Here is a 13,743-nt window from a genome sequence, read left to right as displayed (position 1 = left end):
AATTAAAAAACAAAAGTATTACTCTACTACTAGAAAAATAATAATCTGATGGGCTGAAAAGTTAACTGATTTTCCCAGAGAATTAGAAACAGAACTTAAGTCATCAATGTCTTTGTCTGCTTCAATAAGAAAGCGATCCTCAAACAACCATTACAAAACCAAAACAATAAAATTAAACAAAATGAAGATAAAATCCCTGAAACATATTACCTATTTAAAAAATGACTAATGGTAGTTAAAATCAAGAGAGCTTATTTTAATCTTGAGTAAAAGGAAAGATACTTTATAAAGTGTAAAATTAATTATGAATAAGAATAGTATTCAGGCAGCATTCATAAAAGGCCCAATGTATATAAAGCATTATGGTAAAGATTGTAGGTTATATAAAGGCCCCTAGTTTATGGTCTAATAAGAAGATAAAGACACAACCGCCACTCATCGAATTGAGAAACAAAAAGTAGTTCAGAAGAATGTGTTTTCTTTGAATAAGGGAAACAAAAAACATTCTATCAAAGAGGTGTGACTTAATCCAAGCTGGGAAGATTCAAACATAAATTGAAACAGAGGAAGATTCTTTTTACTAGGTGAAGCACCATAAGAAAAGAATAGAAATAAGAGCACAGACATATTTGGGACTACAACCAGCTCGGGTTGGTTGAGTGAGAGAGAGAGAGAGAGAGAGAGAGAGAGAGAGAGAGAGAGAGAGAAGGAAAGAAGGAGGAGGAAGGAAAGGGTAAACTAAAAACAACTGAATAAACAATAACAACAAAAACCACACACACATATGGTCAGATGCTGGATTTGCCTTAAATACCATGCTAAGAATCTGGATTCTGTTCAGTAGGAACAGAGTGTTGTTAAAAGGGTTGGGGGTCAGTGGTCCAAGGAAAGTAGCCTAGATAGAACCACTGTGCTTGAGAACAGAAGATGCTGAACCAAGAGAAGAATGTGACTGTAAGGATGGGAATGGGACTGGTAATTGAAATCCACGTGCCTAGAATCAGGTCAATTTTCCATTTAATTTTAATAGCACTTTTATAGAACTATCCATTCAAATAAATCAGTTTTGCTGGTTTCTGTAAAAATACCTGTGGATTTGTTTGATGCTCTCCTTCGAATTTCTGTCACCATCAGTCGTGAGACTTGTGTTGTGAACTGCAGAAGATCAGAAAATTTTTCTGTCATTGTATTTGGCGGAGCATTTCCAAAAACCTGTGGATGAGAGAAAAAAAATTTAATGAAGCATTGTCAATTTTTTTCTTTTATTCTGAGCATTGATTTCAAAGTGTGGTATGATTTGAAAACCAAGTTTAAAAAGCATGCTTCCATAGTTACTTTGGCTCTGAATAATATGTTTAAAACACAATTCTTTCAATAAATCACATCTAGCCACATTTCCTTATGCTTGCTAATTTGTTGAATGAAACATTAAATAAATGACATCTAAGAGCTGAAGACCAGTCTATAGATATAGAATTTGAGTTAATCTACTTTAGAAACTTTAGAAAATATAATGTTTCTCAGAAAAAATCTAAATTAAGAATGTAGAGAACAATGGTAAGCTTCTTTGATGGTACAGATACCAGATGGTGAAAAGCAGGGACTTACCTACTATTGTTAAGTCCTAGGCTGAATATAGAAATCACTATACCTCAGAATTTTTAAATTCTAACCACAATAATCCCCAAAACAAGACTGTTAGGAAAAAGACTAGAATAAAGAAAATGAATGAAAGGGTCATGAATCTTCCCCCACCTCAATATGTCTAAATCTTCCCAGCGTGGATTAAGTCACACCTTTTTGATAGGATTTTTCTTGTTTCCCTTATTCAAAGAAAACACTTCCTTTTGAACTATTTTTTTGGTTTCTCAACTCCATGACTGGTCTTTGGGTCATGAAATACACTTGTTTTTTTTCCACAGAAATCTAAGACAAATGAACTTTAGAATAAATAATTCTTAAAGATAAACCAGTATGGATTCAGCAAAGAGAATAAGAAAATAAAACCTGGGTGGACTGTCATAGGAAAAGAAATGATATTACAATAACTATATAACTAGATGTATCCTGAAACATTCTTTTAAAATGTATTCTTTATAGCTAAAAGGAAATTGTGTCTTCCAAAAGTATCATGATAGCTCTCTATTGTAATATTAATTGCACAATGTTTTTTTTCTTATTACTGTTCATATGTCATTACAAAGGGAGGAAACATAGCTTATTCCTCTTTGCATTCTCTACCAAGCTAGCACCAGGCCTTTTATAGGGATGGTCCCTAAATATGGCTGCGCATTTAGATGCTGCCTGCCCCCACAACCAATTCTAGAGAAGATTTAGGTAGCACTGAAGGCCACATAAACTATAATGTGAGAATACAAACTAAAGTAAGAAAGAAAACAAAAACAAGCAAGTAAAACACTAAGACTAGGGAATGGACTGGAAAATCGTTTAAATAAAAATCTAAGACCAAAAGACCTCTATATTTGCCAAGTTTTGCCATGAATTTTGGCTAAAATATACAAAAGAAAAAACTTAGTCAACTATGTGGCTCATAATCTCCTTAGGTAAGAAAACTATGCTTATGAAAGTACCTCTGTTCTTCATACTATAGTAAAAAATTTTCTTCCTAGGATCTTAATAAAAGGATATAACTTCTAATGTAACATCCTTGTAATAGAAATGTTTCTTATATTCTTACAATAAATACTGTTTCTTATAATCTCCCTCAAACTGAGCTGAAAGTATCAAAAGAACAGTAAATCAATTCTACAGGGTATATTTTCTCCAGGTATCTAACGCCTATTCACTAACTTGACACAGGAGTAATTTTAAATTATCTCAAAGAACAATAAACTCTGCTTTTTAAGAACTCCTCAGTAAACTATTTCTTGGCTAAGATTTTGATAAATGTTATATGCTGTGTCACCTGTTAAATAGAACCCACATTCTTTAACAAATTGCAGATTAGAAATTGAGAAGCCTAACAATGACACATGCTTGAATATCCACTCGACCTCAACTCAGAGATGAGTATAGAACTGTTTAATCCAGGTGTGTATAAAACAATTGTGTATTTTGCTCAGCAATTATTAGGCCTTTCGTTAAACTGACATAGATTTAAAGTAGGTAAATATTCCTATTACTCAGAGTATATTAATGTACATTTTGCTCCTAAGAATTATTAAGAACGATTTTATTCCTAAGAGTTATTAAAACAACTTCATATAATAAATAGATAATTTCTTAGGAGGTATACGGATATGGTTATTCGAGCAGTCTTCATGCTGGGTGAATAATAATACACTGTTAAAAATGCAACTAACTTTTCACAAAAATCTTGATATTTATTTACTGCTCTATTTCCATAAGGAATTTTTTTCAAAAGTTAAGTCTCGCTTGAATTGAACAACCCAAAATCAATATTAGGGGAAAAGAACTATGTCCTATTTGCTAATCTGAAGTGACATAAACAATTTTTAGCCTAGTGATCCAACACTACTGATTGATTCATTCTGTCATTTATTCACTCATAAATATTTATTGATCTCCTATATATGTCAGGCAATATTTGGAGTCATGAATACAAAGATAAATAAAGCAAATATGACTCCTGTACTCATGGAGTTCACAGTTTAGCACCGGAAACAAACATTAAACGAGTTGATTTAAAAATAAAATTTTGTTAGATACCGTGTTTCCCCAAAAATAATACCTAGCCGGACAATCAGCTCTAATGCGTCTTTTGGAGCAAAAATTAATATAACAGCCGGTCTCATTTTACTATAAGACCAGGTATGATATAACATAATATGATATGATATGGTATGATATAATATAATACCAAGTATAATATGATATAATATAATATAATACAATACAATACTGGGTCTTGTCCGGCTAGGTGTTATTTTCCGGGAAACAGGGTTGTGATGTGTTACAAAGCACACAAACAAGGCAACTGACAGGGAATGCCTGGAGTGGGGAGAAGGTTATCAGAAAAGGTCTCTCTGAGATAATACTGATGCAAAGGATGAGAAAAAGTCATAATTTAAAGAGGCAAGAAAAGAGGGTACTGAGCAGTGAGAAGAGCTGTACTAAGACCTCAAAGTGGACATGAAATTAGGGTAGCTGAGGAATTGAAAGGCTGGAGAAACATTACTGTTTTGAATGAGATAGGAAATGATACAAGATAAGGTTGGAGAGGTACAGGGACTAAAACACAAATCTGACATTTTAGATAATACTAAATATGTAAGGTAGCAAAGGAAAGAGATTTTTTGTGTGTCATTGACTTCAACAATGAAATCTAAAAATAGTAGGTATGTATTCACACTTTCCACAAGTAGTGGCATTTCTTAAAAATACCAACGCTGCAATCGTGTACTGACGCGTGTGCCACAGAGAATAGAACTGGGAGCCAGGAGTCTTGGGTTCTCCTCGCTTCAGGGGCCACTGGCCAAGTTTTTTTGGTTCTTAGTTTTTTCATCCGTCAAGGGAGAGAGCTGAGCAAGAGAGTGGTAGGTAATTCCAACTCAGAATGGATGCTTCTATACTAGATATGTGACATTCATAACTCAGATGAAAATAAAAACAGTACTGAAGAACAAACACGCCTTGTAGCAAAGTCAATAAAAATAACTACCATGTAGTCATCATTTACAATGTGCCTGGCACTATTCAAATACTTGACATGTAACGTCATTTAAATCTCATAAAATCCTATACATTATCCCCGTTTTACAGATAAAAGAATTAAGGGTTAGAGAAGTTAAACAACTTAAGCCAGGAGGTAGTGCTGATAGAATTTAAAACTGTCTGATTCTAAGCCGTGCTCTTCATCACTAGGTACTGTATTATCTCAATTAAACTTTGCATGAACCTTATCACTGTAACGTGGCACTGTTCACCTTCAGAGGGATGAATGGTTAGTTTTTAGAAGGATCATTTTTAATATGCATCTAAATATATTTCAAAAAAAATTCTTGGTACCTGCGCAACTACATATTTTTGGCATACTAAAGGAGAACAAATTAATGGTGTTGTCTAATGGCATGCATAGAGGGTCAATACATACTTGTTGATGAACGAAGCCATTCAACAAAAATGTATTAAATATGACTAATAAAAGAGAGGTTGGAATTTCTACAGTTTTCTAAAATGGTGTCCTTTGTTCCTAAATATATGTAACATCCAAAGTTACACATTACTGACCACCATTAGTCCTTGCATAATTTGCTATATAAAACAGCTTTTTAAAATTTACAATGAAGATGTAATTGTGTTATTTCTTATTGTAAATAAGTTAAGATTTCTTATCAATTAATGGAAATAATGAGGGAAACACTTATATTCTTCTTGTTTCTAAGGACCACCAACTTAAGGGAAAAGAAAATGAGAGCTCCTAACTCAGTCCCTTTCTCTCCTTCCTCTCCTTTTGAGACATGCCTGCCTTATGAGAACTTGAACTCTCATCTGCTCTGGGTGTGGCTTGCAACTGTCCAGTCCTGCCAATGACTGGGTAAGTAAATATAACTATCTCAGGGGTGAATTTAGCAAGTGCTTCGTTGCACAGACCTAAGCTACATTCTCCAATAGCAACTGTATTGGTATTACGTAATAAGTAATAAAGTCGCATATATGTAAATATAAAGCTGCATATATGTGAATAGTCCATCTGTCTGATTCCTGATCTGTCACTCATTTGGCTCTCAGGATCCTTCGCTAAAGTCAACAATTTAAAAAGTAAAGGTCACTTGTAAAGGATAAAGAACAACACTGTTTTCAACTCAGATGCTTCTCAAATATAAATTAGAAGTAAATTCAGAAACCAGGGGACTTTCTAAAAGAAGATCTAGTTAGCAAAGATTATATTTTAAAACACACAATAAAGTATAACATATACCAAGATAATTAACAGTGACGGTTAAGTTTTAGATGACTATGATGCTATTCATTTTGTAAGTTTAAACCAAGTATTTTCTCTGTAAGCTTTTGTTATTGGGACTAAAGTTGAATTGTTTTTAAGAATGCTGGATAAGTATCATTCAGCTATTCTCAGATGCCACCGTAATTTTTCAGTTTGAGAGAATCAGTGAGAGGGAGGGTAGCGGCAGTGTCCTTGTAGGGCTGTGCTGAAGACCACAGGCGGCAGCTGAAGAGCGCAGCATGAGATCTGGCCCAGAAAGAGGATTCAACACATGGCATTTCTCAACCTGTGTCTCTTAAAGGCAAAAATCACACATGGAAGTAACACTATCGAGCACACTTAAAAATGATTCTGGAGACAGACGCCCATGTATTAACAGTAATATGGTTTATTTGCCAGTTAGCACGAATCAAGCAAAGTCTCAAAAATGAACAGTACAATTCATTTTCAGCAATCATGGTAGGAACTCTAGAGCCATACCGAGCTATTCATTTATCAAAGGTATTTCTTCCTAGTGGAGAATGTTCATGTATAAATGGTCAAACATTAAATAAATATGGAAATATATATGTATGTATATATATATATATATACATACATATATATATATTTCAAAACTTAATGTATGTGATGGCTTATTTAAGAACACTTTCAGTTTGTTAATGATAACCCCGTGAATATAATATATACATATTTTTTTAATTGGTCACAATGGTACAAAAATAACTTCCTATCGATTCATTAGTTAAGAGTTGACTGAACCTTTATGGTATTCCAATCACTCATCATATTAAAGATATGAGGCAATCCATATATATGTGCTTTTAGTCAGCCAATTAAAATACTTTTGACTTGAAAGAACTTAATAGTTAATGAGATTTACGACAACTTAGAACACAGGAGAACTAAGTCAAACAGTCTAAGCAATAGAGAACAATCACTAAAGCATCTCAAATCTACTTTCTTTGAAAAAAACAAATATCTGTATGATTCTTCTAGTCTAAGACTCATTTGACCTGACTGTAGAAGGCTAACTGATGAAGGATATTACTTATTAATTTATGTTAATAGCTGAGAATAACTGCCCTAACCATTCTAAACATTATCATCACCTTCGTAAATGTTTATAGTCTGAGAGAAGGAAATTACTTCAAACTACTCAACAGCCAATAGTATATAAACAAAATGAAACAAAAGAACAGCTTCCTAGAACTGGTTCCAATAAAAATTTATGACCTCACTGGGGCTTGTCCACAATAAGTTCTCTCTCCCATTTTCAAAACAGCTATTTTAAACCTTTCCCCACCTCTCCTCATGTTCCGACTCTCCATCTCCTCCCGCCAACATTCTCAGCCTTTTAGTTTAAGGATTACAAAAAGAGCATCCTCTAAATGTATTAATGTTTCCATCCTCTATTCCTATTCTATCTGACCCAACTGGGGTAATCTGTGAACTAGCCTCTTACTGTGCCCTTTCCTTCTCCTCCCGCCCTTGTGCTTTACCAGCCCAGCCAAACCTCAGTCCCAATAAACAATGTATCTATCTGCCTTCTCCACTTCTACACACATGCTGCTGGCAAGAGAAAAACCACACAACTGCACAGTTAAGATCCAGTACAAATTTATCATCTCCAACCTTCACTGGGCCCTCAAATACACTTTTATTGTTCCTTTTCAACTATCTTTCTTATTCCCTTTCATGAATATTACAAACCATCACAATTTCCTTAAGTCCCTTACTCAACCTACTTCCTCTAGACTCTTAACAGACCACATTTTCTGACAGCTACAGGGAACTGAGGTCTTTAGGCAAGATCTTATTCAACTTCCCATTACCTTCACTACAAATCCATATTAACAACCAACAAAGTGTGCTCTCCTACAGGATGAGGTCTCCTTCTCCTGTTCGAGGCTCACCCACCCATCTGGAATTTGACGCCATGCGCTCCATCAATTTCACTCTCACAAATTTCCAAATTTCCCCCTGCTGGTTTCTTCCCTTCTCTTTATGACCATGCCTGCATCTCTCTCACCTTTAAAAACAAAGCAAAACACTAGAAACATACAAGCAAAAGCCATTTTATTGCCAAATTCACCTTCACCAATTTTTTTTCCCTTTCAAATTTCTACAAGCCAAGTATATACTTAAGGTCTCTTGCCACCTCCCATTCACTCAACTCACTGCTTTCTGGCTCCACCATTCTAGTAACTTCCAAACTGGTAAATCTCATGGCCATTCTTTCGTTCTCATATTACTGGGTCTCTATGTACATGACAGTGTTGACTGCTGTCCTCCTTGTTGCGACTTTTATCTCGAGTTCTATAACCATCCTCAATTGATTCTTTTTGTACTGCAATTGACTGGCACCTGTTCTGGATCCTTTATGGGTTCCCCTTTCATCATTAAACATTCATGTTCTCCATGGTTCTCCTGAGCCTACTGCTCTTCTCCCCTGGCAGTATGAGCCATGAGTAATCTCTGGTCCCCTTCCAGGGTTTCAATGCCCACTTCCTTGCCAATGAGTCCCAAAAATATGTGTCTGGCCAAATCCCCTCATCTGAGCTTCTAATTGCCTACTGAATACCTTTACCTGGGAAGCTCACAAACAGTTCTGACTCAATGCCCCAAACTGAATCTATCCCCTAAAACTTTCTCAGCTATTGGGAATTATCCACCCAGTTTCCCAAATTAGAAACCTAAGAGAAAGCCTTGTCTTGGTCTCTCCTAATCTCTTGTTCTACTGTTTACAATCCTTTATTGGCTCTGCATGCCTCCAAGCAAAAGTATTAGCTCAATATGTGCTTCTTGTCAATCTTGACAGTCTTATTTTTTGCCCCTGCTTGACATAAAATCAACTTCTGGGACTGCTTATAAATGTTGCACATATTAAAATGTTTGTTGTCTTTTACCAGGACTCAGGTTTTAACTTCTTACTCTAATTACCTTCTTGGTTAATTCAGTCCAGTTCATTCCAACCTGGCTAATGCTTAGCTTTTTTGGGCTCAAGAATCACATCACATTCTTGAGGGAGACTTCCCTTCCCTGATCCCCACAGACTTTTAGACAACTCTCTTTTCAGGAGTGCCACAACACCCTCCAGTGTCTCTAATACTGTATTTCTTTGTTATTGTGTTATCTGTTTGTGTGTCTCTCTTTTCCAACAGAATTATATGTTTATCTTCCTCATTATACTTTAGCTTCACAAGATTAGACTGCATTTTATCTCAGAAACTCTGATGCACAGTCTAGTGTATGGTACAATGTTTATTTGTTTGACACAAACAAGTATCAGTGTATAGACCATTATCATCAGATAGCTGAAGACTACTATAATATGAAAGAAAATAATATAAACAAAAAGAAGTAATCTGGAATAAATAACAAAGCAAAACGCACAAGAAATTTTGAAAAACAATATTCTCAAAGGGGTGAGAGGAGGTACTGCACAATTTTGAAAGAATAAAAGAATTCAAGGAAATTAAAAATATGATAGCATCAGGTTAATCTGGAAGACTTAATATATGATTGATTGAGTTATATGAAAAAAGGGAACATAAAAAACAAAGGGAAAATTAACAAAGAACTATTTCACAATATTTCCCAAGGAATGAATGGCACAAGTTTTCAGATTAACAAGGTTCATCATGAAGCCTCAGTAAAATTTCAAAATACTGAGGAGAAAAAGCAGAGCTTAGAAAATTTCAGACTGAAAAAGTAACAGACACAGAGAATAAACAATATGGAGACCAAGTGAGACTAGAGGGGAGACACTGAGTCAGAGAGGAGGGGGTAAAGAGAAAGACACAGTTGGGGGAGACAGACAGATTCAAGGGAGAGGAAGAGACAAGAGAAGAGAAAAGGTAGGGAGGAGACAGCGACAGGGAGAGAGAGAGAACAGAGAATGACAAGGAGAGACAGAGAGAGTTGGAGAGAGACAGATGGAAGGAAGGGAAAGACAGAGGTAGGGTAGAGAGATGAAAGCCCAGAGAGATAGAGATGGAAAGTGAGACAGGCAGAGATGGGGATAAAGAGACTGAACTAGGAAAGGAAGGAGAACTAGAGATAGGAGGAGAACAACAGAGACACAGTAAGGGAGAGAAAAATAGGGAGAGCAATAGAGGAAGGGAGAGACAGGAGGAAGAGAAAGAGACGGGAAGAGGAGAGAAAGAGACATGTAGAGAGAGACAGAAGTTGAGACAGTTACATCATTACATAGCCTGGGGAAAACAAGTTCTACAAGAGTGGAAAAATAATGGTGGTATACTATAAGGTCCATCTGTGAGTGATATTTACACCATGGTCAGTAAAGCGCTAACACTCAATATTGTTTAAACAAATGGTATAACTATAAGGAAAGGATAAGGACGGTAGCACGTACTAGTGAGCATGTATGAGGTCTGACAATTAAGTTCACAAACTCATCCTAGAAAAAGTGCTACCTACCTCACTGCTGAATATCACTACAGTCACCTTCGAAGTCCTCCCCGTGGGGAGCTATGCAACGACACCAACACCTAGTCCATGCTTCAAAGCAATTTTGGAACGCTTTTTCTGGAATGGCCATCAGAACTGTCAGTGTATTACCCTTGATGTTCTGAATATCATCAAAATGTCCTCCTTTCACTATTTCCTTTACCTTCGGGTAAAGAAAGAAGTAATGGGGGCCAGATCAGGTGAGTAGGGAGGGTGTTTCAATATAGTTATCTGTTTACTGGCTAAAAACTCCCTCAAAGACAGTGCCATGTGAGCTGGTGCATTGTCATGATGCAAGAGCCATGAATTGTTGGTGAAAAGTTGAGGTTGTTTTCGTCTAACTTTTTCATGCAGCCTTTTCAGCACTTCCAAATAGTAAACTTGGTTAACTGTTTGTCCAGTTGTTACAAATTCATAATGAATAATCCCTCTGATATCAGAAAAGGTTAGCAACATCGTTGTAACAAGTTCGTGAACTTAATTGTCAGACCTTGTATGTTATGGTGTGGAGGCATAGGGAATAAAAAAGCTAATTCTCATAAATCTCAGTAGGAAGTCAATTAAAACTGAATAATCAAGAAACAAGCAGTAAAAGTATGTTATTTAAAAGCTGAAAAAGCAGCAGCAGCAATTAGTGGTGGAGAGGAGTAGGCACCTTACTAGCCTGTGGATCTACTTGACTTTTTAAACTATGTACTTGTATACCTTTGATAACCTAAAAATTATTTTAAAAGTCCCCACCAAGACTGCTACACGTAATCAACTTGATAAAATAAAACATTAACTCTATTTCGTCTCTCTCTGATAGAAAACCTGCTGAACAACAAAGCAAACTGAGATGATCCTTTGAAGTGTACAAATGACTTTGGCAATTGCACCATTGAGCGCCATAAACCATCACTTCAAAAAATAATGAAAATAACAAAGGATTAATTTACAATCTATCCCTATTCCAAAACTCAACCATGAGAGGAACATTTTATTAAATGCTCATGGTCTTTCTTTTATCTGTTAGAACTAAGTGGAGTTCATTCTGACCAGCTCTCACATCAAGTCACGTTATTTTAGAGCGAACTGAAAGGAAGGAATGAAAACATCACGCTTCTTAAAAACTAATTCTATCATATTTTCCCCCTACTTGTGACTTATTATGACCTGAAGATTCCTGCGTGCCACCCAGTCCACAGGCGTGTGCCTGGCCCCTGGACTTACCCTGTTAAACACCGGCAGCATCATGTACAGCTTCTCTTCCTGTTCCTTCTGAGTCATGTGCCGCGGCGGATGGCACAGCTCGGTGAAGAGCCGGCGAAGGTGCATGAGTCCTAAGGCGTTGTCCTGCGGGCTGCACTCCTCCTGCCTCGGCCGTCCCATGATCCTCTTCACCATGTTCATCTTGGCGGGTTGGTGATAAACACTTCTAATTCTGTAGGAAGATGTGCATACACAGTCAAAAATGTCATCGTCTTCACCAGGCCAAGCATGCATAAAGAGCTTATAAAAGCTCTGAAAAATAGAAAATTCTGACTAAAGTATTTTTCCTACCTCTTTAAAAAGGTAGAAACGCAAAGCTAATTGTGGTACATCTCTAAATGACAAATTATAGTCATAGCACTCAACTATCCTACTAGCTTTGACACAATTTGTACAAAATGTAAAACATTAACTGGGCAAGTAACAAATATTTCCAATTAAGTTAGTCATATCAAGTTCAACAAATAAAGGGATCACAAATCTTACTATTAATATGTTGCTTAATAGCTGAGCATATGTAAAAAGAAAGAACAGTATCAAGTATCACCTTATATCAAAACATCCACACACACAAAAAAAACCCCACATACAAATAATCCCACAGTTTTCTATGTTTAATTATATTTTTTCTAGATGAAGGATTTCACTTTGGTACCTGCTAAAGAGTTTACTTTGTGTTATAATTTGAAAACATGCAAATTAAATAAAATGATATCCCAATATATTTTCCATATCGTAAGATAACAGTAAAAATTATATAACTGAAGACTACTTTTTCAAACGATGGGAAACCCTTTGGTAGGTCGTGTTACTTCATTCAGATCATGGTGAGCATTTAAAAATGAAATAGAAGATACTGGAACACATATAGTAAGGGTGATTATTATTTTATGAAACTTCTTCTAGGTAAGGGAGTATCTGTGTACATTGCATCGTAATATAAAATGTATCTCTGGCTAGATCTGCAGTTAAGAAATAAACAAACCAACCACTGAGTCAGAATATATACCAGAATCAATAACACTAAGCCTTCAGAAAGCATCATCAGCCCTTTTCAACCACCACTAACTGTGCCAGCAATTAGCTCATTTCAGACACAAAAACAGGATATCTTACAAGAGGAATCAGGATGGCTGGGAGGCCATTATGGATATACGGAATCTGGATGAAAGGCAATCTGCCTTTTAATCTGTAGAAAAGCAGGAATAACTTGAAGATTTTCATTTTGCTGCGTCACCACGTAAGCCAGAAGGCCATTTCTTAAGAAATGAAAGACTACTGCTAGGCTAGAGCTTTATTTACTAAACATCTGTCTATTGATTTTTTAAAAACTATAAGAAAAACTAGCATCTTAAACATGCTCTTCCTGGAGAATTTTGAGTGAATTCCGTGTGTGGCTATGGACATATGTGTACACACTAGCTAGACTGCAACAGGAGGCCATGATGTGACTCATCACAGGTGACGAGCAGAAAGACACACTCTGCTCAGAGCTCTGCCAATGGCTTGTCTGCGTGAGTGACTGCTGTGCAAAAAGCACTTAATACGCCCTAAGGGGTTCAATCGCAGGGAAGAGTGCTTAGACATACAGGCAGAGGGCCAAGGAGAACCTCTACTACGAAATAACAACCAAAAGTTAGTCCAGTTCAAAAGTGTTCCTGGAAAATAGATGAGTCCTCCAAATACAAAGATTTCAACAAATACATTCAAATAGCCTACTATGTGCTGGTATGTATAGTCGTAGAAATCCCCAGAACAAAGAACAAATTTGAAGTGAATTATAAAATATAAATTAGCTAACATTTTAGGTTATGCATAGCTCTGCTCTTTTTCCTTAGCCTGTAGCTAGAGTTCATAATCTAGAGTCTGCAGATAGAATTTAGGGGATTCATGATCCTCCAATACTTTAAGAGATTCCCAGCTATCAAAGATGTCTATGTCATTAAAAAAAAAACACAGTCAAGTATCACTCTATCTGTAGAACTTCAAAGCCCCGTCAGGCCATCTCCTTTGTTCCTCATTCCAACTTAAACAAGTGGGCGGATGATAGGACAGATGCTACCTTTAAGTGAAACCCCAAGATAACAACAATT

General features: G+C 36.1%; 1 protein-coding gene across 8 annotated transcripts in view; it reads right to left on the bottom strand.

Moving 5' to 3' along the window:
• Positions 1-13,743, bottom strand: part of WDFY3 (WD repeat and FYVE domain containing 3) — a 247,316-nt gene that overhangs the window by 147,409 nt on the left and 86,164 nt on the right. For all 8 annotated transcript variants that reach the window (XM_074323991.1, XM_019731293.2, XM_019731299.2 and 5 more), the window contains 2 exons: positions 11,612-11,822; positions 1,089-1,212 (listed from right to left, as the gene is read on the bottom strand). In XM_074323991.1, the coding sequence (XP_074180092.1) occupies positions 1,089-1,212; positions 11,612-11,791 (304 nt within the window). In that variant the 5' untranslated portion in view covers positions 11,792-11,822. The remainder of the gene's footprint in view (positions 1-1,088; positions 1,213-11,611; positions 11,823-13,743) is intronic.

The sequence above is a fragment of the Rhinolophus sinicus genome, linkage group LG02 (genome assembly GCF_036562045.2).
Source record: "Rhinolophus sinicus isolate RSC01 linkage group LG02, ASM3656204v1, whole genome shotgun sequence".
Lineage (NCBI taxonomy): Eukaryota > Metazoa > Chordata > Mammalia > Chiroptera > Rhinolophidae > Rhinolophus > Rhinolophus sinicus.
This window is presented reverse-complemented; position numbering and strand designations above follow the sequence as displayed.